Source organism: Acomys russatus, chromosome 5 (assembly GCF_903995435.1).
Source record: "Acomys russatus chromosome 5, mAcoRus1.1, whole genome shotgun sequence".
Classification (NCBI taxonomy): domain Eukaryota; kingdom Metazoa; phylum Chordata; class Mammalia; order Rodentia; family Muridae; genus Acomys; species Acomys russatus.
The window spans coordinates 60,340,628-60,366,725 of NC_067141.1; the positions used below are offsets into that span (position 1 = coordinate 60,340,628).

The following is a 26,098-nucleotide window of genomic DNA, read 5'->3' on the forward strand; positions in this document are numbered from 1 at the left end:
TTTTATGTGCTACATTTTATTATCTGTTTATTGCCGATGGCTATCTAGACTGATTCCATTTTCTTTTTATTGTGGATAGAACCACAGTAAACATGGACACACAGGCATCTCTGGGAGGGTGTAGGCTCCTTTGGGTATATGCCTGGTTGTGGTACAGCTGTTACTTGTGATATATACAGTAGTTCTATGTTTCGTTGTTTTCCATGTCTTCAAAGGCCATGGGTTTTAGAGTTTCTTCCCAATGTAAGATAGCAAATACTAAGGCTGAGGATGACTGACTTTGTTAACCATAGGCAGCACTGTGGAAAACAATGTTTAAAAAGCAAGCCGCCACCAGAAGGAGCTTGTTGCTTAGTGCACTGATTTTCATAGATGTTATACCTGCTTATCCTCCCACCTACAGTGAATGGTTTTTTATTTGTTTTTGTTATTTGAGACAGGAGTTCTCTATGTAGCTTTGCCTGTCCTGGAACTTGCTCTGAAGACCAGGCTACCCTTGAACCCATAAAGATTCTCTGCCTCCCAAGTGCTGAGATTAAAGTCATGCACCACTGCTTGGCTGGATATGTTTTTGTTGTTGTTTGTTTTTTGTCAACATTCCAGGGCTTTTTTGTTGTTTGGTTCCTTATGTTTTTGCTTTATTTTATTTACTATAGCTATTCTCACTGAAGTGAGATAGAATTTCAATGTTTTATGTAGTAAAAATAGTTATTAATTCTAAAAAGCTCTACTGTGACCAGGCTGCTCCCCCAATAATTGAGATAGAGACATACTGATTTATGTATTTATTTAATTTTATGAGCTAGTCTGGCTCCCTCCCAAGTTACTTGCCAAAGTGTCATCCAGTCTGAACTGGATCTGCTCCATCAGGTCACATTCTTTCTCTCCATCTTCTCCTTTCTCCTCACTCTACTCCTCCTGCCTTGTGGAACCAAGTTCTGTGCCTGGGAACTGCCTACTTATCTTCTTTGCAGTTACAGGTTGTCCAGACTCTTTTATTTAACCAGTCAGAGAATATTGAGGAGCAAAGTTTGCACAGTGTGGACCTGTGTACGTGAGAAAGTAACCAGCTTTTGGGGCCCAGAATTTAGTATTTGTTTATGTAGTACCAGCCCAACCCTTTAACAGTTTTAATTTGCAGAGAATGAACAGTTCTCCTATTTAGTGATTGGCAGTTTGGTTTGTCTGTATATATATGTACTTTTACATTTTTGCAGTTCATTCTGTATTCTAGATATTAAGTCCCTGTCTGAAATATAGCTGGCAGAGTCCGTTTCTTTTGTTGGTAGTTTCTTGTGTTACACAAAACCTTTGTAGTTTTATGTAATTCCACTTGTCAAATCATGAGGTTATTTTCTTGTGCTATAGTATTGGATTTCTGTGCAGAAAGTTCTTGCCTATGCTTATTTTGAAGTATTTTTTCCTAAGAGTTTCAGAATTTGAGACTTTAAATTAAACTGTTCAGTCTATTTTGAATTGATTTTTGTACAGAGTAATAGATAAAAATATTATTTCACTCTGTTATTCAATAGGCTATTTTTAAAATTAAGTATATATTTTGACACTTTTGTCAAAAAGTGCGTGGTCACACCTGTGTCACTTTATTTCTGGGTCCTCTGTTCTGTTCCAGTCTATGCGTCTGTTTTTGTGCCAGTACAGTGCTCTCTTTGTCAATTGATGTTGGGTATTGTGATACCGTCAATAGTGTTCTTCCTGGTTAAGATTACATTGGTTATATGTGGCCTTTCTTGCTTCCTTGGGAATTTTTGGACCTTTTAATTTCATAAAATTAGGATGATTTCATTAAGAATATCATTGGAATTTTGATGGAGAGTGCATTGAATATATAAATTACTTTTGGTTCTAAACAAAGTATATATTAATATTATATTTATTTTATGTATATATTGTTTTGTCTGCATGATCTTTTTTTTTTTTTTTTTTTTTTTTTGGTCTGCATGTATCTTAAGTGCACCACATGTGCCTGGTGTATCAAATCCTGAAATTGGAGTTAAATGGTTATAAGCCTCAATGTTCCAGATGCTAGGAATTGAATCTGGGTCCTCTGCAAGAGCAGCAAGTACTTCTAACCACTGAACCACCTCTCCAGCCCTGTATACAGAGACACTCCATGAGGGATTATTTGTACAATCTCACATTTAGTGAGAGCTAACCAGATCTATATTGTTCAGAGATGTTGGATCTCCTGGCCCTTTTCATTTAGTAAAATATTTTCAAGATTGATATTTGCTTAAAAGGAAACAAGCTATGATTGCTAACCTTAATTGGCTGTGCACTTGATATGTTCTTGCCATATCATTTTTTTGTTTTTGTTTTTTTTTTTTCTTTTCTTTCTTTTTTTGGTTTTTTGTTTGTTTGTTTGTTTGTTTTGTTTTGTTTTTGTTTTTCAAGACAGGGTTTCTCTGTGTAGCCTTGCCTGTCCTGGACTCACTTTGTAGACCAAGCTGGCCTTGAATTCATAGTGATCCATCTGCCTCTGCTTCCTGAGTGCTGGGATTAAAGGTGTGTGTCACCATGCCCGGCCATATTATTTTCCATAATCTACTTTTGGTTGGGAATACAAATAGAGACTGTGATTCAGATTGAGGGAGGCATGTGTGGGAAATTTTAAGTTGTCTTGTTTTCTAGAATTATGTGAAGAAATTAGAGCCTAAAAATTAAGCTTAGGAACCTGTAGTTGAAGAACATTGTAGGAAGTGGGACGTTCTTAGGCCTCTGGAACATTAACTGTAATTGGGGAGAAATGTACAAATATATGAAAAGAAAGGTCAACTGAGAGCATTTAGATAGCCTAAAGCAGCTTTTGTTTTACAAAATACTTGTTTTGTTTTTACAAAATTATGGCTTGTACAGAATTTTGGCAACTGGATTTTCTGTTTAAAAGGACCAAAGATCTGAGTAGTTTGAGGGTGAGAAAAGTGGAAACCAAGCCTCCAGGAGAGCAGCTCACGTGCCTGCTTGCTCACTTTTGCTGTTCAGGTTCTGCCTTGGTCCATTGTAAGTTTTCGGTTAATATATTTTGATTAAAGAAATACTTTGAAGAAGAATGATGCTTTATTTGGGCAAAGTGAGATACAAAGACTTGAGAAAATATTAGGAGAAATAAATGATTATTGACCACAGTTGAAAAGCAGAAACAAAACAATCTGACCAGAATGATGCTGGGAAATACCCTAGAAAAAAGGAGATTGTTTCAGATTATAAAATTATTTCATTGCTGGATGTGGGATTTCAGGGGGGCTTGTTTGTTCTCATGGCAGTGTGAACTTTAAAGAAGCAGTTTGTTACTGTCACAGTGTTTTAAATAGACTCTGAAGGCACTGCAAGTTGTAGTGAAGAGACTTGGAGATTGGGTTTGAGACCACTTGTGATGTTGATTAGAATTTCTTTGCAAAATAGTCAAATCCACTGAGACAGGGTTTTAAATGTGTAACAGGTTACACAAAGGCACCTTTAAAATCCATGTAATTAAATATGATGGTATGACTTGCCTATTCAGTATTTTTCTCAGTAGCATAAACAAAAGTTTATTGATAATGCAATAAACATAACTTCAGTCAACCTTTTCAAGCCCAAAGAATAAGACCCAACTTACAACTTATGTTTTGCTTCAAGTATTACAGACTCCATCTATCAGCTGTGGAATTTTTTTTTTCAGCTGTGGAATTTTAATCCTGAGTGATACTGTTTTTTGTAAGAAATAACCAAATCTTTAATTTTTGCTATCTAGCCATTTCTCTTAATTTTTCTCTACAACTCCATACATTCAGACTGTTCAGTGGATCTGTAATAAACTTCCAAAATGGAGATTGTTTGCCTGAAATTTTGGCTCGAGCTCATCTTTTTAAACAAAAAATAAGCTCCCAAAACACCCACAAGTTCAATTGGTGAAATCCATTGGGAAAATCTTCCTTGGCAGTGGTTCCATGGTTGGAGCCATTCTGAGGCCTGAGCAATGGGAAGGCGTATGCACACAGTTGGAGTGAATGGCTTTTTTTTTTTTTTAATGATTTCTAGTAAAGTTTTATTAAAGGAAAACTTTCCTGGTTTACATTTCACCCATTCTGTTCTGGCATGCTTCTAATAATAGTCAGAGTCACCTGGGTCAAGGATAGCCAGTGTGCATATTATGTAGTATTTTCCTCATGCTGCACCCAATTCAATATTAATTGTCACTGTAGTGATGGGCAAGCATGACATAATATCATATGTCAGATTTCCTCAAAGCTGGGCAACTGTTGATGAGATAACCAATCTCTCTTTCCTGTCTGGTCATCCTCAGTGTCTGTTTGTATCCCAGCATGTACTTCCCACTTCTAATAAGTTGGAGCATGATTGACTCCAGAGACTTTTTTCATATTCTTTGCAGCCACAATCTTCCTGCCTTAGGTGTGGGATGCTCCTAAACAAGACCAGCCACCAAGATGGCTGGAGCTCAGCATTTACTCTTTATGGCATTTTGTTATCATTCTTGATGGCTTTTGTATGAAATCTTGGTATAAAGTCTTGAGTGTCTTTGTTCTTACTTCCCTTTTGTTAGTGTCAAGCATAGCATGTGAGATGATTCAATGTTGCTATGCAACTGCTAATCAGTATTTTTAGTAAAACTGAACAGTGTTAACATCCAGTGAACAGAGAACAGCAACGTGTGGGTTTATGGGATGCAGTACGTATGTGTAAAGTTCAGTGTGTTGTGGCAAGTGTGAGCAGAGGAGCTATGACTTGTATATGTTTATTATTTAGAATAAGATTAGTTGTGGCTAAATCTTTTATGACTAGCTTTGTTATTGTTATGTTGTCAACTGCTTGCTTATTTTTATCAGTGTTTACACTCCCCTCTCCCAATACAGGACTTGACTCAGTTGTTATGTAGTATAGCTCTGAACTTGTGGCATTTCTTCTCACTCAGCTTCTTGAGTGTTGGTTATAGGCATGCATAATATCCAGCGAGTGTTTCCCCCACCCTACTTTGTTTTCTTGTTTTTGGGTTTTGTTGTTGTTTGTTTGTTTTTGGAGATTTCTCTGTATAGCCCTGGCTGTCCTGGAACTCACTCTGTAGACCAGGCTGGCCTCCCACCCAGAGATCTGCCTGTCTCTGCCTCCCAAGTGCTGGTGTTAAAGGTGTGCGCCATCACAGCCTAGCTCACCTCTGCTTTTTGATCTGTAATTTTATTTTATTTTTTGCTAATGATTATGTGTTACTGATATTCTTCCTCAGTGGACCTATTTCAGATTCTATTCTTTGTAAGTTTTGAATTATTATCTCCCATGCTATTATTCCCCCCTCCCCCACACTTCCTGGTATTTCTTCCTGTATTTATATTTTTCCTTTTTAGAAATTCAGGCTTAGAGCATGCACATGGCATGGTGGTACACAGTTCTAACCTTAGAACTCTGGAGGTTGAGCTATGTGGATAAGAGTTGATATCGTCCTGGGCTGTCTGTCTCAGACACTCTGTCTCAAAAATAATGTTTTGCTTACTATGGAAGTTTGGAATTTGTTACAATTTTTTATGAACCTAGGTGAAAATATTGTATTTATTCTAAGAAAGACTCTTTTTTAGCTGAGTTTTAGTTATTTAATACTTTCTAAGATATTCAAATGCTTTCACTCGTATTATTAAAATAAGAATTCCTTTCTGGAAAGTAAGAGGACAAATTGGAGACTGGTTTTGGAGATTTACTTAAAGGAGATGAGGTTAGCTGTTGATGAAAAGATGTAGTTTCCAGGATCAAGGGTAGATGGTATCTAGCCATTAGTCCTCACTACTATGTCACCACCTCTCTACCCCACAGCTCCTAACTCAAATCCTTTCTTCATTTTTTAATGTTTGAAAGAGCAAGAGGACACAGTAATTAATTACATTAGGTAAATAACAAGCAGCTATTTGATTATTGAGTACTTCAATTTTGCCAATACCTTTGGAATAATTTGTTGTCAAGAAATAAACTTGAAAAATAACTGCGTTCTAATAATACATAAAAGTTATAGTTTAAAAATAATATAAAAATCAACTCTAGTTACAATGCAAACTTCAGCAGTTACTGTATTGAAAATTAGAGCTTTGTAGGAAGTAGGGCAAAGGCATTTGAATTACAATGTTATTTTTATTGTCACTTAAACAAGATAGTGCTGTTTCTGAAGACTATCTTTTCGATTTAATTTTAATTGTACATGTATTTTGTCTGCCTGTGTGTCTGTGTACCATGTGCATGCCGTGCCTTTGGAGGCCACAAAGGGCATTGACTCCCTTGGTCTTGTACTAAAAACCTACGTACAGATGACAGTAATCAACCCTGGTCCTCTGGAAGAGAAGCTGAGCCATCTCTTCAGCCCCTTAAAGGACATCTTTTCTGTCCTCTTGCTTTCTAAATTCTTTGATATTTCTGTGCATTTGAAAAGTAATTATGTGTACCAAATGTGCATGACATTAATTCTTTTTAAAGGTCACAGTTAAAAGTGCATTTGGAGTCTCAGATCTTTACAATAAGTATTTGAACTTTATAATGAGTTTCTTGACAATTTTTTTTCTTTCTTTTTAAAGCCACTGCAGCTTCCACTATTCTCTAAGGTTTTTTCTTTCTTTCTTAACAACCCACAACAGCAAGGTATTTAAACTGTCTTTTTAAGTACATGACAGTGTTTGGTGTAGTCAGAACACTTGGTTTTCTATTTCTTTCACACTGATGAAGGATACAATAGTTTTAAACAGTTTTTATACAACTGTGTCAATTTTTTCTTATTCTTTTCTATGTACCTAGTGATTTTTATCTTTAAAAAGGAACCACCAACTAGTTTATATTATGTTCTGAAGTAATACAGGGCTTTCCCTTCTAAGCTATTGTGGGGAGCGAGGAAACTGTTCTTGAGATTTTTCTTTAGAAAACTATTGACCTGAGAGAAATATATGCATCAACAGTTATGCAGAAAAAGAGGGAACTGTTTTGATTATTCTACAAAGTTTATAGAAGTTCTGAAGCATAACATTTCATTGGGAAGGCACTTTTCCCCCTTGGTTTTTCAAGACAGGGTTTCTCTGTGTAACCTTGGTTGGCCCAGAATCACTTTGTAGACCAGGCTGGCCTCAAACTTACAGAGATCCTCCTGTCTCTGCCTCCTGAGTGCTGGGATTACAGGCATGTGTCATCCCTGGCTCTGGGAAGGCACTTTTTAAGAATCTAATTTCTATAAAGTTTTGTAGAACAACTAGAGACTGAATTTCCGTTGCTTCATTGGTTGTTTCTGGGTCTTTTTGTTCGTTTGTTTCGTTCTTGAACATAATTTGGATTTTTGTTGTGTTAATCATTAACAAAAATGCAGACAACCCTTTTTAGATTTGTTGGTGTCTCTCTCCTGAGCATCCCTTCAGCATTAACTAGTGATCCAGCAGAAAGCACTTTTCAGTGAATATTGTGATGATGGGTTTTATTTATTCATTTTTTTAATCCTTTCAGGATTTGAAAGTGTTCTTGAAGGGCTGTTTGGACCTGCGTTATTAAGAGATCTCAGTTTATTTAAAGGTATTCAAAATATTTCTGGTATTTCACAATCTTTGTGGTTAACACATTGGTGATTTAGGCCTCTTATTCAGTTTAGTAAGGGTTAAACTGCATCCATGTCAGCATGCTTATGTTTAGTTTATACTGCTAGTATATGTATAGGAGGCATAATTAACTAATGAGCAGCTAAGAATTGAGTGAAGAATTTTATTTTTAGAATTTTAAGACAGAAGTGGCTGGGAGGGCATAATAGAATTTCAGGGGATGGCTGTGGAGTAGAGCACACATTTTTGCATGTGTGTAATTCTGAGTTTGGTTAAAATACAAGAATTTAAAGATAAATGTGAATGAAACATCTAGTTTTTAATGAGAATTTTCTTAAACTACATAATATTTTTGATGTTAGCTCTGACTTATTTTCTAAAAAATTCTGTTTTTTATTATTAAAATTTATTTTCTTTCTTTTGCAGAGTGTGAACCTGAAAGCATTTCTGATTGGGCTTTCGATGAAAATTGTCTGTTCTGTTGCTTGAGAAGAGATAAAGTAAAGGTAACCAAGAAGTCTGGCACATTTGTCTAGTATGGCATTTTAGTTGTTGTTGTTGTTGTTGTTGTTTTTTTTAATGAATCATTTTATTGGAGATTTTCAAGAAAAGGAAAATGATTTCCTGTTTATAAAAGGTTTAATAGTAGTTGGCTTTTCAGTTTAAACTGTTTTTGGTATATTGATTAACCTATTAAGAAATCTTATATGCCAACATACATTGTTCTATGTCTATTTAGGTAGTGTAATTTAAGGGGTCTCAAATTGTTATGTTTACGTTAAATATAAAGTATGTGGTAGTTCAAGAAGTAGAAGTCATTTGTGGTACAGTATCCTTTTTCTCACAGTTTTCTGCTGCAAAGCCTAGGCAACTTTCTGACTTCTTCTGGTATATACTAACTTTAGTTTACTGGCAAACTTCTACCAATTACTCCTGTTGAATTTTGTTTTGTTTTTTAAATCTCCATGGTCATCATTGTAGTCTACACCCCTGCTGTTCTGGACTGCTGAAATAAAATGATTCGCATTAAACAGATGCTTTTCCTTTTTCTAATTTTTGTAACTTGAAAATCTCTTGCTTTTTTCTTATGCCTGTGCTGGCCTATGAATGGTACACAATGCTCCTGTTGCTGTTTCACCTTGTCATACTATTGCAATAAATGTAACATACCAATTATTTGTCATTTGACATTATAGCTTATTTTGTTTTCTGAACGTTTTGAGTATTTGTTCTTGCCTTTATTCTAGTTGCTGAAGACGACCTTGCTTGTATCGTCTGTCTCTGTACTGCTGCTGTGCTGCTTAGTGCCGTAAAGCAGCCTTAACATCTGAACGCCATCACGTGGTGGTTTAAGAGCTTCTTACATGTTAGTGATAGCTTGTTTTCTCCATGAAAAAAAAAATTGCTACTGCTATCCATGGTAGTACATTTTGTTAAAATAATGAGAAGGTTGTTTTGAAATTTCCTGGTATTGAAAGAGTACAGAAAAAAAGGAATTATTGTTTGATGTTTAGATTCTGTGTGTTTGCATTTATGTGTGTATATCTTGGGTGCTATAGCAAATCATTCAATAGGAATTGTGGTAGAAGAGAAGGAGAAACAGTTGTTTTTTGTTTTTGTTTTTCATATTAGAATTGAGAAGAGAAGCATTCTCTGCTGAGTAAGAGATACAGTATGTTACCATAATATGATTGAGAGTTCTCTGTTGATATATAAGGACAAAATACTGTATCAGTATTCTTAGGAGAAAACAAAGATAAGACATGAAATGATGTATCATTTAAAGTAGCTGTTTTTGTTCATTGTAGTTTTGCAGTTTTTCAGTTGGTTTTTTAACTTGAATATTTTTCTGGAGGGGGCATATGCATGTGTGTGCAGGTTTACTCACCTATGATTATATACACATTTGGAGGCCAAAGGGCTGGCTTTGGATATCTTCCTCTATTGCTCTCCACTTTATAATTTGAAACAAGGTTTCACTGTACCTGAATGTCTCTATCCAGTGAACCCTTGGAATCGGGCCAAGTCTCATTGCTCACCTACCTCATTGCAGATTTTTCAGCTGTGCACTGGCTGTGCCTGTCTGGCTTTCCCATGGCTTCTGGGGATTTGAACTTACTGTGTCATCTCCCCAAATGGAGGAAGAATTTCTGTTGAAAGCTCAGTTGATTCTAAGAGTGATTTCTTCATTTTTTTTCTTTACAACTTAGTAAATACTTCTTAATGACTGACTGCACCTGGGGTAAGGCAGCCTGGTCTGATTTCTTCATTTGACACCATATAGTCTTCTTGTTTATTTGTTTCCAAGAGAGCCATCCAGGACTGGAAGACAAGAAATGAAGGAGCCTAAGTGATAAAAAAAATTTTATATAAAGCCTTTGTTGTATTAAATAGAAAAAGATTATGTCCTGGGACATTTTGTGAACATTTGTAACATCTTACCTGAGGAAGATTAGAGTTTAGAAATAAAACCACTGCTTTGAAGCTTACATCTGTAAATAGGGGGGGAAGGGAAATTTCAAGAAAATATGATAATACTCACTATGTAACAGTATTGTGCATGTTACTGGAATCTTGAGTTTGGGGTTAAGGATTAGGTAATGTAGAGTGTGTCTAGAAAAGTAAAAGCAATGGCCTGTTTGAGAGGTGGAGTTTGTGTTTTGTTTTGATTTTAATTTGAGCTTATTGAAATTTTAGTGAATAATAAGGCTGTTAGAATGGATAATATAAATATAATTTTCATACTTATGCAGATAAAAAAATCACAAATAGCTAGCTAGCTTTGGGAAATGGAACTGATACTCGCCTATAGTTTACAATGGTCCCTCTTTCTGGAGGAATGTATTCTAAGACCTCTAGTAAATGCCTGAGTCTTGAGTCCTGTGGACACAATGTTTTTCCTTGTGTAAAATCCTATGGTCTATAATTAGACACAATAGGAAGTTAACAGTGGTAATTAAAGTTGTAACAATCAGAAAGTTTTTTGTTTATGGCTTCCACTCATCAATTAAATGCCTTTTCTGCCTTAACTAAGCATTTTGATATATCATGGCTGTAACACATTTTATTTTCCCTTACAATTTCACAGATTAAGCTGTTACTCTGTTTTTCTTTACTTTTATTTTTTTTAATATTGATTTATTTCATTTTAATGTGTATCAATGTTTTGCCTGCATGTATGTCTGTCTGTGCATCATGTTCATGCCTGGTGCCTGTTGAGGTCAGAAGAGGGGATTCTCTAGAACTGGAGTTATGGTTGGTTGTGAGCGGCCATGTGGGTGCTGGGAATTGTACCCAGATCCTCTACAAAATAAGTATTCTTAACCACTGAGCCATTTCTCCAGCCCATACTATTGATTTCCTAACAGCTTCAGCATACACTCCTTTAGAGACTCATGGGTATTTGTGTGTGTTGGGGTGGCAGTGGAGACCAGATGCATTGGATCCCTTAAAACTGAAGTTACAGGCATTGTAAGCCGCCTGATGTAGATGTGAAGAATTGAATTCAGGTACTTCTGAGAAAGAGTCATACATATTCTTAACCTCTGGGCCATCATCTTTCCAGCCCAGCATACAATTTTTTATTTTTTGTAAATCTTAAAATGTCAAGAACTTTCACCTTTTCACTTAAATGAAGTATTTTATGGCATATTGGATTTCCAGCCTCACTACATTTGTGTTTTGGGGACATTATTTAGTGAAATACAGGCTACCTATAGACAGCACTTCGATAGCATGGCAGTTCATTAGGTAACTAACAGTAGCTGTTCTGTATGGCGTGTGTGCACTGGGCCAGAGGGAGGTGGCTGGAGCTTTTACTACACTACGTATAATAGCACACACTTAAAAATTGACAATTATTCCAGGAATTTTCCACTTCCTAGTTTTGGTCTGTAGTTGATAAGTAGGTAACTTAAACCATGGAAAGTAAAACCACCAATAAGAGAAACTACTTCAGTAAAATAATACAGAAGTTATTAGGTGAAGATAGCCATCCTTTGAGCATCCTCTTTGCCAATGTTTTTTTTTTTTTTTTTTTTTTTGTATGTTGCAGTTTAATCCTCAAAACAATCCTGAGATTCTAACTTTAAAAGTGAGAAAATGAAAAGGAAGGGTCAGAGATTGTTACAGGCAAAGCCACAAAATTGAGATGTCACTTTAGTATTGGTGTGAATCAAGTTTGTTAACAAAAACAGCAGTAGGAATATTGAAAGTGCAAGGAAGCATTAAGCAGGATTTGGAATTTCTTAGAGAAAATAAGAGTAAAGAAACTTAATGCTGTTTGAAATGACCAGTTTTAGCTATGCTTGGAAGTGAGCCCCCAACATCCTGGGTGGCTTGCATCTTTCCCTTTTCTCTGTTGATTGGGCAAAAGTAAGTATTCTGTGTATTTACTAAATAAGAAGGTGAGAGGTTTCATAAATATGAACAATTATATTAATGTATATTTTGAGTGCATCCATGCACTCATTACTTACTCATCGGCTTCTTAAATATTTTTTGGGGGTGGGAAAGGCAATTTTTCCTTTCCTTTTTTTGTTTTTTTGTATTGTTTTTTTGTTTTTTGGGTTTTTGTTTGTTTGTTTTGTTTTGTTTTGACTTAGTATGTAGACCAGGCTGTTCCTATACTCCTGGTCCTGCCTCAGTCTCCTGAGTGCCACCGTACCTGGCATTTAGCACTCAAAAATGTTTTGTAAGCATATGATGGGCACGATGGTGACATAATACCTGTAACCCCAGGTAGGAAACATTAAGGACAAAGTTCCCATTCTCATATAAGTATTTTTAGAGCTAATACATAATACACAAGAATATAGACAGTAATTATAATAGATGATACGGGAGTTGCTTTATCAAGGAAATAGAATGCAATTTGTACCTCAAAAAAAAAAATCTGTACTTTAAAGCCATTGACTTAAGAGTTGTTTTCTAGTGTGTAGTAGAGAGATATTCATAGTGAGAATATCAGAGGATCCAGCAGTAACCTAGGAAATGAATGTAAACTAGGGTCTCTAACTTGAAAATTAATAGGGAATTAGACAATCTTGTACTAAAACATTACCAGTACTTGGTGATTATACATACATTATAAGGAATAAGAAATAGGATAAATAAAGGAAAAGGAAGTGATGCCAACTTCAGTGTCCAAGCTCAGATGGCTTGAGAAAGGTGAGTGAGGTAAAGTGGCCAGTGAAGTTACCCAGAAAGCAGTATATACTGAAATTAAGCACGTCATTGGAAATGTCCAATACATTTGAGTTGTGTAAATGGAATTGAAATACAGTATGCAGGATGAAAACTTGTGAGGATTTGGAAGCAAATGATATCTTTGAGGGAAATAAATCGTTGAGACTTGCAAAGGACCTTTATTTTAGGAAGTAGAAAAAAAAATCAAACTGGAAGGAACAACAATAGAATAAAAGAGTTGTGTGCTTTGCATCAAGTATCTTCCAGATTGCACATATAGCAAAGTACAGGGTCTGTTGTCATTTTTACTCTACTAACATAGACTTCTGGGTCATTTCTCAGAATAGAATGGACCTAAAATGAGGTGAACAAGTGCCCCCAAAATATACTCTTGAGAGAATGGCGTGCCAAGATTACTGATAAAAGAAGTTAGACTATTAAGCCTGACAGCATTAATGACAAACTAGGTGGTTGTGGATGTTAAGTAATGGATATTACTTACTACTTAAGTAATAAAAGATATTACCAATCTTTCAAGTGACTGAAGACAGTAATGAAGAAAACAAGAGCAGAGAATGTATAAGTAAAGGGATTAAGACAAGATTTTTGGAGCACAGTAGAAACTTGAGTGTTATTTATATTCTTAGAAGAAGCTGCAGAGAAAGAAATTAAGACAGGGTCAGGTGCTGGAGACATGCATGCCTCAGTAGTTAAGATTTTACACTGCTCTTCTAGAAGACCAACGTTCACTTTCAGCAGTCTCTTCTGGACTTCACTGGCACAGCCAGTGTGTGCATCTGTGTATATATATACAGACACATATATACACATAGTTAAAAGTTAAAAGTTAAAAAAATAAGAGGGAGTGGCTGAATAAGGCAAGATTGTAAGGAAACCAACAGGAAATTAGCTACAAACAGTGGTGTGGGGATTAGGACAACACTCAGTGCAACCCTAAAAATCACAGTTGTCAGGGATTCAACAAGGCAATAATGTCTTAAACGTTAAGAATTTCCCCTGCTAGCTTGTTCATAAAACTTCCTCATTTAGATTACTGTTCAGAGTGTTCTAGCCATACCAACTACAAAAAAGGTAGTTTTAAGAAAAGTAATTGGTAAAATTACTTCATTTAGCATTGTATTTTTAAGCAAGAAAAAAATTAAGTTGCTTATTAAACAGTTACATTTTGAGCTGGGCTTGCTCGGCGGTGCACGCCTGTAATCTCAGCACTTGAGGAGGCAGAAGCAAGCAGATCTCTGTGAGTTTGAGGCTAGCCTGGTCTACAAAGTGAATTCAGGACAGCCAGGGCTACACAGAGAAACCCTGTCTCGGTCGTGGGCAGGCGGTGGGGGCCAGGGAGAAGGGGGGTGTTACATTTTGTTAGCTTTAAAAAATGAGTCATTTTGAAGGTTCTAAGAGTTTATTGATTCTAAAGTTTCCTTCCTCTTCTTTGAGAAGACAACCCCTGGACAAGCACACATACTCTTACATACTGTGTAGCCCTTGCTTTTCTGGAACTGTGTAGATTAGGCTGATCTAGAACTCATAGGGATCCACCTGTCTCTTTCTGCTTGCCAAGTGTGGCTGGGTGTTTAGTTTGTACATGGACTGTCTTTCTCTTTTTTCTTTCCCCTCTATTATTAAAGACTATTTTTATGTTATTTTTCTTCCCTAATGCTTATTTTGGTATTAGGTTCTTTACAATATTATTTGTAGTTTCTTTTTTTTTTTTTGGTTTTTCGAGACAGGGTTTCTCTGTGTAGCTTTGGCTGTCCTGAACTCGCTTTGTAGACCAGGCTGGCCTTGAACTCACAGCGATCCGCCTGCCTCTGCCTCCCGAGTGCTGGGATTAAAGGCGTGAGCCACCACGCCCAGCTTTATTTGTAGTTTCTTTAAATTTTTATTACATTTATTTATTGAGGCATGGGCATGTGTATGTCAGAGAACAACTTTCAGGAGCTGGTTTTCTCCTTTGGTCCCCAGATCAAACTTAGGTCCTCAGATTTGGAGTAAATTGCCTTCATTTTCTGAGGCATCTTGCCACTCTTATTTGCATCTTTGATTATACTTCTTTGTGGCTTTATTAATATGTTTGTTTTGGTTTTTAACTTTGAAAAGATTTTATTAAGTGTATTTGTGGGCATACAAGTGTGCAAGTGGCCTCAGAGGCCAGAAGGAAAGGGTCAGATAACTTGGAACTGAAGGTACAGTTGATTGGGAAGGACTGTGTAGGGAATTGAACCTAGATCCTCTAAACAGTAGCTAGTGTCCTGAACCACTGAGCTCCCACAAACAGTTCTTTTGTCACTATAATAGAGGAATTAAGAAATCGCTAATACGAGATATGAATCTTGTGCCATTTAATGGCACAGATAAGGTGCTGTAGGAGTTCATAATGCTTAGACTTTATAGTTCTATTACCTAAACGGGCAGTTTTATATTCTTGCATTTAAATGACCATGGGCATCTAGGGACATCCATATTCATAAGAGGAGCGCGGATAAAATTTTCAGAAGGCCTTCTGGCGTGTTGGTTTGTGAATGAAAATTGAGGATAGTATCAACTTTGATTTTCCCATAAGTAGAAACCCTCACTATTAACTGTGAGGGTGGCTTTCATTGATCTTTAATGATTAACACCCCCCCCCCCCCCCCCCCCGCTTCCCCAAGATAGGGTTTCTTTGTGTAGCCTTGGCTGTCCTGGACTTATTTGTAGGCTAGGCTGGCCTCGAACTCACAGAGATCTGCCTGCCTCTGCCTCCCAAGTGCTGGGATTAAAGGTGTGCACCACTGCACCTTCAGTTTCTGTAGAATTCCCTTTGAAAGGTTCCAAAAGATAGATGCCTAAGGATGATTAATTTTCTTTCAGATACCATTCTCTTTCAGTTTATTAAGTTGCAGGCCTGCTTCATTAAGAAGCTAAGAGAATGGTGTGTGTGTGTGTGTGTGTGTGTGTGTGTGTGTGTGTGTTGGAATAGTTACAAGTTTGATAGAGATTGTATTAAACATTTAGATTGTTTGGAGTAGTATTGACATTTTAATAAAGTATTTGTCTTAAAAAATAGGATTTGACTTACTTTTAACAGTAAAATCAACAACTGTACGTTATACTCATTACAGAAAAGTTCTAGCCTCTATTGAGTAATACTCAGCCACGGATCTAGACTCTATATAAGGAACCCTTAAGCATCTGGCTAAAGGTCTGTCTCTATTTTAATACTAATGGCAAGTCTTAGGAGTCTTTACAGGTGTTCCTAGAGACTTTTTTATCAGATCATTGAGTTTTCAATTTATATTTTAAAATGTTCATGTTAATGTCTTTACCTCTCTGAAAATTAATTCTTAGAGATTTATTAGTGCTGAACCATTACTTCCTTGTGTTTCAATTCTTCACATACTCAAATGCTCACTTTTCAAATGTATTAAATCTCTTGCAAATTAAGAAATGCTTCAGTGTCTTTCAGCCTTTAAATGTAGTTGTTTTTCTACTCATTAGTTGCTTAGCCAAATTGAGGTAGCATTTATATACAGCAAAAATTGCAATAAGCACAACTTATACTTTGTTTATGTAAAAAGCAAGAATTTAAGGTTCTCCGTTGCTAATTGACCTTAAAGTATATGAGCATTTAAAGTGGTGGGACCATTTTCTCTAGGATTTGCTGGCATTTAAAATAATAAGATGAAGGAAATTGGCATTTAAATCAGTGAATTGAATCTTCTCAGCTCTTTTTAGCTCATTGCTAAAAATGTCAGGAAGCCATGGGTAACAGGCAGGGCTGTAGCTATAGGTTCATGACTCTGGAAGCCTTTTCTAACAGAATTACTACAAAACATGTGTATGCACTTGCTTTTAGTTCCTAGGTTTTCTATACCCTGTGGTATCAACTTGTAAGAATTGTATCTAAATTTAGATAACCAAGGAGCATACTGTATTTTCTGGTGTATAAGATAACCCCCAACTTTAACTTTAAAGTTAAAATACAGAGTTTGCAACCAGAGTCAGCTGTACAAGGGTGTGTGTTGGAAGAGGGGTAGTCTTATACAGCAAGTATATCCAAACTCTATAAACTGGAAAAGTTAAAGTTGGAGGTCGTCTTATATTGCCAGAAAATAGGTAGTAGTTATGTGTGTAGATAGAGTAGCTTTCCAAGTCATCCTTTCATTTTTGTATTACACTTGGGAAACCTAGGTTGCTTTATTCCTCCCAAGTGAAACTTGACAATTGCAATTCCTCAAGAGAAATTAAGCAGCTGCTCACTTAAGCCTCTTCCTCCAGTCTTCCCTCCCCAGTTGTAGGGTGACAAATACTAGACTTAAAAAAGAAAGGGTAAGAAATGTTTGGTCTTTCTATTTATAATTTAACATTATTAACAGTTTATTGCTATGAAGACTAACTTCTATGCTGATAGAAGTTTTTTGCATTGTTTAGTCAGTGACACCTTTGCTATTTCAGAGACCTGTGGAACTGTAGTTATTTTAGGTCTGGGAGAAGTTTTAAACATTTCTATCAGGTCAGCAAAATATGCCCTGTTACTAAGTCTCGTCCACAGGCTGCTTTTTAAGTACACTCATGTTAACAAGGCAGAACATGCATATGGCTTGCCAGACTTCAAGTATTTTCTATGTTACCCCTTACAGAACACTTACTTCCATTGAAACATTTACTTAGTGACATATTTGGAACCCAATATCTTAACTACCATGAAACTAATTTTCAGTGGTCTTTCAAAATTGAGGTAATATTTATACATAGTAAAACTAATTCAAAGAGTAAAATTAGTTAATTTTGGTAAATAACATCTATATTTCGTCCACCCAACAGCATAGTGACATTTGCTTACCCTGTTGTTTTTCCCCCTGCTCCTTTGCAGTTAGGCCCTGATTGCATAACCAGACCTCCAGGTTATGCAATCGTTAGAGTTTTACCTTTCCTAGAATTATATATGATCCCTCAATATGCAATCTATGTTTGACTGTTTTTGTTTAACATAAAATTTTAAGACTCGTATTTTTGTATACAGTTTTCTGTTCCTTTTTATTTTCTTTGTAGTTTTCCTTAGCATAGATATGTTACAGTTTAGCCATTCATTTTATTAAAAATTATTTTATATATACGAGTGTCTGCCCTGCATACGTGTGCACCTTATGTGTGCACCTCATGTGTGTGCCTAATGCCTGCAGAGGTCAAAAGAAAGCATCAGATACTGTGGAACTAGGGTTGTATACTGTTGTGAGTCACCGTATGATGCCTGATGGCCTCTGCAAGAACAGTGAGTGCTCTTAACCATTGAGCTATTGCTGGCCCCAAGATGGTCATTTCAGTTGTTGTTGCATGGTGACTGATGTGACTTTCTCACTTGCAAGTCTCTTTGAGGGCATGTATCTTCATGCTGAGTAGTACTGTGTGCTATTCATTTAACTCATTTCTACCAACCACATAAGAGAACATCAGTGTTCCATATCTTACCAATGTTAGTATTGTCAGTCTAGTGATATCTGCCTATTACAGTTTTAATTTTTATTTCTTGGATGACAATTGGTGCTAAGATTTTTATGAATATTCTTCATCTCTCCCTGCTTTTTACGTTTTCTTTGTTTATACATAGACACCCCCTCATGTGTGTGTCTCTCTGTGTGTGTGTGTGTGTGTGTGTGCGTGTGTGTGTGATTTTTCTCTGACCTGTTTGCCATTTAAAGGAATTCACTAGTATATAATAGCTCTTACATATTTTTTGTAAACCTTTTGGTCAAGTGTGATGTACAGCTATTTTCTCCTAGGCTGTAGCTTCTTTTTCTCCTTCCCTTTTAAAGATTTGTTTGTTTACCTACCTACCTACCTAGTCTAGAAATCAAACTTAGGTCTCCAGGAGTGTGTGGCAAGTGCCTTTACCCACTGAGCTATTTCCCTGGCCCACTCAGATATTTTCTTATAGTGGCATAAAATAGACTAAGATACATTCTATGTTTGAAAACATATTTTGGAGGTTTTTATTGCCATGCCACTCCAAAAAAAATAGTAAGGCACAATACTAGGTAACAAAAGAACATATTTTTGTGTATGTGGGTATTTTGCCTGCATTCATGTCTATGCACCATGCGTGTACAGTGCCCAAGTAGGCTAGAAGAGGCCATCTCTCCAGCCCCGTCTTTCAATTTTTAATTCCCTAATTGCATGTACCATAAGTTAGGAAAACTGGTCACAGGAGAAATGCTGAGGATTATGTTCTGGGGGGGGCGGAAATCAAGATTTTTTTTTAATCCATTTTGTTTTTTCTTGTGATAATCTGTTCTAAAGAAATAATAGAAATCTAGAACATACTCATTGAAACATTTTTTAAAATCTTTATATGAAAAAGTATTCAAACATTTTTATCATTTAATGTAGATTCTGACTATTATAATGATAATAAAACCTAAATTATTCTCATTTCCTTAAATTCCATTCCCTAGAGAGATCATAGGGAAACATAATTTATGGTAGAGGGGAAAAATGGGCTTAAATTCACATTATGGTTATATTTTGGTACAGTAATATATTTGCATTTTTGAACAATGTATACATTAAAAGATCAAAATGCCCTTCATTTAATATTGATGAAAGAATGAAAGTGATTTATAGTTTAAATCTAACTTGAGTTAAAAACATAATATATTTATATTTATTTAGAGACTTAAAGGAAACATGATTATTAATAGTTTTTATCTATAGTTGATTCAACTACTTACTGGTTGTTTTTATTCTTTGAAGCTTACCTTTCTGTCCTATTTGTTTTCTTTCTTTTTTGAGAAGGGTCTCACTATGTAAACCAGACTGGCCTCAGCCAGGCAGAGATACACCTGCCTCTGCCTCCCAAAGTCTGAGATTAGGCGTGTGTAACCATGGCCAGTCCTTTTTGAGGCATTCCATAGAGGTTATCCTTTTCAGTGTTTTCCAGTAATTGATAAAAATAAGCATTATGTATAAAATGTCAGCCTTGCTGGACTTTTGGGAAATATATTTACTTTAGAAAAGGTGAAAACAATGACTGTAGCTCTAAGCTTTTGTTGGTAAATGATGAGACTGTTACTTCTTTACAGAAATATGTGCCAGAAACAAGTGAAGGACACTGTTTTGGTTAATACAGAGTGGCCTTGGCTGGTTCCTATTTTCTAGTATGAGGTAGGCAGAGTCAGGCACATTTAGTTTAAGACCAGTCTGAACTACAGAAAAGTGAACCTGCTTTAATGAATTGGTTTCAATTTCCAGGTAGGAGATTAAAAGACAAATGAGTATGTCTAGATTTCCAACACTGGTTAGCCTCACATAACACATAAAGGAATCCACTTTAAGTGATTTTGGAGTTAATGTGCAAATTAAAATTTCTTGAGTTTCATAATTTTTCTTTGTAGTCTTAGAGAATGTAACTGTGATAGTCACCTAGCAAATTTTGTGACTTTGGCAAGATTTAATTGTATGTATGATAATTCATTAGTATAGAAAAATCATAAAACAGTCTTTTAAAATGACTCAAATCTTAAAATGTAGTAGAGTTCACAGATCTGTAAGTGTTTTGGAATTGAAGTAAGAATTCCATTAAGTAAGCAGTTGTAGACATATGAAAGTCGTGATCATACCATCGTTTGAACAAAGAATCAGTGTTATATAAACTCTTTAAAACTTTTTTATTGAGTCTTTGTGAATTTCACATCATGCACCCCAATCCTACTCATCTCCCTGTCCCTCCTTATCTGCCCTTGCAACCTCTCCCCAAAGAAAACAATAAGCAAACAAACAAACAAACAAACAAGTAGACAGATATCTCTCTGTGGAAGCTGTGGTGTGTCACACAATGTACCCATGTGGCCAGACAGTTTTATTTGCATATGTTCATTGCCATGAGTCATTGGTCTGATTCAAGGCCTCTGGCTTCTGTTACACTATCAATATTGGATCCTCAAGGGGACTCCTCTCGGATAGCCTGTTGTTGCCCTCTGCCATGGAGATCCTGCAGCTTTGGTTCTGCAAAACCAGATCCTTCTCAGACTACAGCTCTTCAGAGATGGGGCGGATGTTGGGGTGGACCAACTCAAAGCCCTTGATCTGGGCCTGGATGATACCTGTTGTTCAGCCTATCAGCTCTCCTGCTTTAGTCAGGTGAGGGGCAGGACCATCTCTCCTACTGGATCTCATGTCCTCAGGGTCGACCCTCCTTCCCCTCGCTACCAGAGCCAGCTCTACCTTGATGCCTGGGTGAGGTAGTGAGAGACACGGGCCATCTCTCACTCGATGCTATATAAATGTTTAGGCACGCATCCTCCTCCATTTTCAATTATTTATCATGGAGTTTAAAAACCCATGAGTTGCTGTAGTAATAATTGTGTGGTTAATTACTCAGTACTATGTGGTTACAATAATTGAGTAGATTTTGGAGACAGACTTGACTATAGGTATGAGCCGACTTACCAGCTTATGTCCTAAAGGAAATAACTCCTAGAAGATAGAAATTCTAGTTTACACCTTCAGCTTTATTCCTATTTCGTTCTGACTAAAAGCCTTCTCATAATTGAAGTACCCAATGTCATCCATCTATTCATTTATTCACTTATTTACAGAACAACATCATGTTTTTATTACTTTTGCCATACTATATATAATGCATCTATTTGAAATGCAGATGTGGTGGAGGGCTGTTGTTCATTTTCTGTCACCTGGCTATTCAACTTTGTTAACCCTATGCTGTATAAACTTTCTTGATTTTTTTTTTTTATTGGTTCTTTGTATTTTGTATATGTATATATAGCAAGGGTATATAAACTCTTCTAAAAACTTTTTTATTGAGTCTTTGTGAGTTTCACATCGTGCACCCCAATCCTACTCATCTCCCTGTCCCTCCTTATCTGCCCTTGCAACCTCTCTAAGTAATGTTTTATTGATGCACCATTGCTGTAAAAAAGTGAGTTTTTTCTCCCTAAAACGTGGAGATTAGCTTGTTTCTGCCTTCTGCGTGCTAGGATTAAAGGCATATCCATACCTGGCTTGCTATACATTTTTAGACAAGATGTCTAGGAGCAGTTGATAAAATGTATGACTAAACCAGAAAATAAAACAAAATGTATGATTTTGTTTTATTTTTTTAATCTTCAGTTTTTGTTTGGGATAAAAGCAAATGAAACAACTAACTGAAAAAGTCATTTGCACATGTATATGTGTGCACTTAAATTTGGAAGTGTGTTCATTCACATGTGGGTAGAGTACATAGGTATTAATAGAAGTGTATTTTTCAGACTTGACTACCTTAATTTTTGGAGACAGTCTCTCACTGAAACTGGAGTTCACCATTCTGTTGGGCTGGACAGTCTGCCAGCGAGCTCTAGGGATCCATATGTCTCTACTTCTCCAGTGCTGATATTGTGGGTCATACCTGTTTGACTTCTTTCCTGGGTGCTAAGGATCCAAACTAAGATCCTTGTGCTTGCATGACAGTCATTTTACTGATGAAACCTCTCCCCAGCCCCTGAAACTAATTTTAAGATAATCATGTAACATTCCTCAGTTCCCAGCTCTTACACAGAAGCATTATTGTTCCTCTGGCATAGAAGATAGCCCTTAGGAACAGAGAACTCTTTCCACTCTTTCCAGGCTGACAAATTAGAATAGAATTTGAAAGTTCCTAAAGGGATTATTAAAAAACAAGATCTTTTTGAACAATTCAAAGGGGGCTGGTTAGCTTCTTTTTAGTAACAATTGAAATAACATGTGTTAAAAAGTTAACAATAGGCTGGATGGTGGTGGCACATGACTTTAATCCCAACATTTAAGAGACAGAGGCAGGAAGGTCTCTGAGTTCAAGGATAGCCTGTTCTGCAAAGTGAGTTCCATGACATAGAGAAATCCTGTCTCAAAATGTCAAACCAAACAAACAACAAAAAAGTTAACATTAGCAGAAAAAAAGAAACAGTCAAAGAAAAGCCGTCCTGAAATCCACGTTTCACATATTAGTGACAGTTTACCCTGTGAAAGGACCTCATTTTTGTTGCAACAGACTTAGCAATATATGTTCCAGTGTATGTCAAAAACAGTAGAATAATTAACCAGCAGTCACTGGGGGGTGACAGCTTGGTGTGTGGCATAAATATAGGCAGATCATCTTGTAGTTTAGAGAAGAACAGACTGGAAGAGACACTGAGAGGTTATAACATTGTCATCTAAGAAATGGTATCAGAACCTACTTACCAATTCGATGAGATATTTACTCTTGGCAATTTCAGCACTTTGGAGGTGAAAGGAGAATCTTGTGTGCAAGTTGAACCTGAGCAAATATTGAACCCTGCTTCATACATGGGGAAAACTATGAAATTATGAACATTATGAGTCACTTAAACCCAGACAACATAACTATATGAGGCCATTGCTCATTCTTACTAGGTACATGTGGAACATTCTCTAGGATAGACCATGTGTTAGTACATAAGGCAGATTTTCCCCTGCAGCTCTGAGGATCAAATGCAGAGTGTACCAACACGCATGCTATGCAAGCATTCTTAATTGAGCTATGCCACAGGTCCATAAATTAGAAACCTGTAACAGGAAATACAGTGAATTCACAAGCATTAAAATTAAACATTTTTGTTAGTGGATACAAGAACAAATCCCAGAAGAAATTATAGACTAGTTTGATGAACTAAAATAAGGCATATCAAAAGCTGATAATCTAATTATCAGTATAGATACAATAATTTATAGTTTCAAATATCTACCTAAAAAAGAAAAATCTCAAACCACTATCCTTACCACCAACCTTAAGAAACTTTAAAAAAAAAAAATCTAAAGCAAACAGGAAAATAAGATTAGCATACACATAAATAGTATAGAAAAGGATTAAGAACAAACAAACAAAACCCAGGGGGCTGGAAAAATGGCTCAGTAGTTAAGATCACTGGCTGTTTTTCCAGAGGACCCACTGTGTTAACTCAAGTTCCAAGAGACCCAGTGTCACCTTTTGGCTTCTGTGGGCACTACACGCATGAAGTGCACAAGACATACAGACAAAACACGTAAAATAAAAAATATTTTTGAAAAACAGCAAAATTTAAAACTGGTTCTTTGAAAACATTAGCAAGATTGATAAACTGCTAATTAAAGAAAACTGGACTGCGCTGGGTGTGGTGGCACACGCCTTGAACCCGAGCGCTCAGGAGGCAGAGGCAGGTGGATCACTGTGAGTTCGAGGACAGCCTGGTCTACGAAGCGAGTCTAGGACAGCCAAGCCCTGTCTCAAAAACAAAACAAAACAGAAGAAAGAAAGAAAGAAAGAAAGAAAGAAAGAAAGAAAGAAAGAAAGAAAGAAAGAAAGAAAGAAAACTGGACTGAACTAATCATGAATGATAATGGGGGAATTATCTCCAATCTTATGGCAGTAAAAGAGCTCGTGTGGAAAAATACTCTGAATAATTTATATTTTAAAAAATTGAATAACTTGATGGGGTAGATTTCTGGAAAGGCATAAGCTACGAAAAATTGATTTATTGAGTAGATCTGTATTGTAAGTTGAATTATGTTCCCCAAAAGTTATGTTAAAAAGGATAGTAAACTGAAAGTACTTACGAGTGTGACATTATTTGGAAATTAGATCTTTGGAGTCTTAATATAGTCAAGTTAAAGTGAGGTGATGCTGGATTGATGTGGTCCCTGAATTCAATGGTTTGGTGACTTTATAAGTAAGGTTAGAGCCTTGGAGAGACAGACAAATATACAGAGGGAAAGGAACACATAAAGATAGAAGTGGAGGTTTGGTTATGTCACCATAAACCTAGGAATGCTAAGGATTGTCAGCAGGCAGAAGGTAGAAGCAAGTATGAAAGGACTTGTAGAGCCTTCAGAAAGAAAGAACTCTGCAAACACTATGGTTTTGGACATGTGGACTCCAGGACTGTGAGACTAAACCTCTACTGTTTGAACCTTATGGTGATATATTAAAGCGACCCTAGGAAATGAGTTCAATCTGGAACAGAGGAAGAGATTGAATTGGCAATTAAAAAAAAAAAAAAAGCAAACACAGCTGCAGTTGGGGGCTGGAAAAATGGCACAGCAGTTGAGAACACTGGTTGTTCTCTCAGAATGCTCAGATTTGGTTCCCAGCACTCACATAGTAGTTCATAACCTGCAACTCCAGAGCCAAAAGATGTGATGCTTTTTAAGTTTCGTGGGCACTAGGAACATGCATGCATGTTGGCATACACTCATACAGACAAAATCCTAAAACAAAGAAAACAGAACAACAATTCTTAAAGGAAAACATGGCTTCTGTTTTGCCAGATATTTAAAGTATTAATAATAATTCTTATTTGTTTTTGTGTTTTTTGGTTTTCTGAGACAGGATTTCTTTGTATAATCATTCTGATTGTCCTGGAACTCTCTTTGTAGACCAGGCTGGCCTCAGACTCAGAGAGATCCTCCTGCCTCTGCCTCCTGAGTGCTGGGATTAATGTCATGGCCCTCTTGTTTTGTTTTTTGAAATAGGGTTTCTTTGTGTAGTCCTGGCTGTCCTGGAATCACTTTGTAGACTAGGCTGGCCTTGAACTCACAGAAATCCACCTGCCTCTGCCTCCCGGAATTAAAGCCATGTGCCACCTTAATACTAGTGCATCAGCTTAATACTAGTTCTTAACTAACTTTTCCAAGTTACGAGAGAGAAGACGTTCTTGTTAGAAGTGTGCTATTATCCATACCAAACCAGGCAGAATCATCACTGAAGACTACAGAACACCATCAGTTAGGGATACCAATGTGAAAGGTCCTCAGCATCTAACAGCATATAAAAGCTCAAATATGTCATGACCTAATAAGATGTACCTCAGGGCTGGAAAGTTGGTTTAATAACCCAAGATCAATTCATGGAATATAATGTGTTACTAAAATAAATGGCAAAAGTCGTGCATTTGTCTCAGTAGATAACTAAATATGTAACCAAAACACTTTTTTTTTATTTTAAAAGCCAGAAATAAAAGGAATTTTTTAACAACTTGCCACAAAAGCACCATCATACTTAATATCAAAAGACTGAGAACAGCTTCTTCCTAAGATGAAGAAAGCTCAGCAATACCTGTGCTCAATACTTTCCTGTTGAACTTCATTTTAGGATGTTCTAACTAGTGTACTTTGACAAAAACAATACCATCTAAATATGGGACGGGGAAGCAGAAGTAAAACTTAATGTTTTAAGTTGTGTTTTTGATGTCTTTATATGTATGTATCAGTGTTTCACCTCCATGTTTGTGTACTACTTCCATTCCTAGTAATTACCCCAGGGAATCTGACATCCTCTTCTGGTTTCCCTGTGTACACATATACACATGTACCCACCTTTT

General features: G+C 36.4%; 1 protein-coding gene and 1 pseudogene across 9 annotated transcripts in view; one reads left to right on the plus strand and one right to left on the minus strand.

Annotated features, from left to right (window-relative positions):
- Lcor (ligand dependent nuclear receptor corepressor) overlaps window positions 1-26,098 on the plus strand; it is a 122,932-nt gene that overhangs the window by 51,593 nt on the left and 45,241 nt on the right. For 6 of the 9 annotated variants that reach the window (XM_051146545.1, XM_051146549.1, XM_051146548.1 and 3 more), the window contains exons 3-4: window positions 7,477-7,542; window positions 7,992-8,071. Coding sequence is in view for 3 of the 9 variants with exons in the window: in XM_051146551.1 (XP_051002508.1) it covers window positions 7,477-7,542; window positions 7,992-8,071 (146 nt within the window). In the remaining 6 variants the exon portion in view is untranslated. The remainder of the gene's footprint in view (window positions 1-7,476; window positions 7,543-7,991; window positions 8,072-26,098) is intronic. The other 3 variants (XM_051146546.1, XM_051146550.1, XM_051146543.1) reach the window with 1 other exon arrangement.
- LOC127189572 (protein CEBPZOS-like) lies at window positions 3,734-3,961 on the minus strand (annotated as a pseudogene).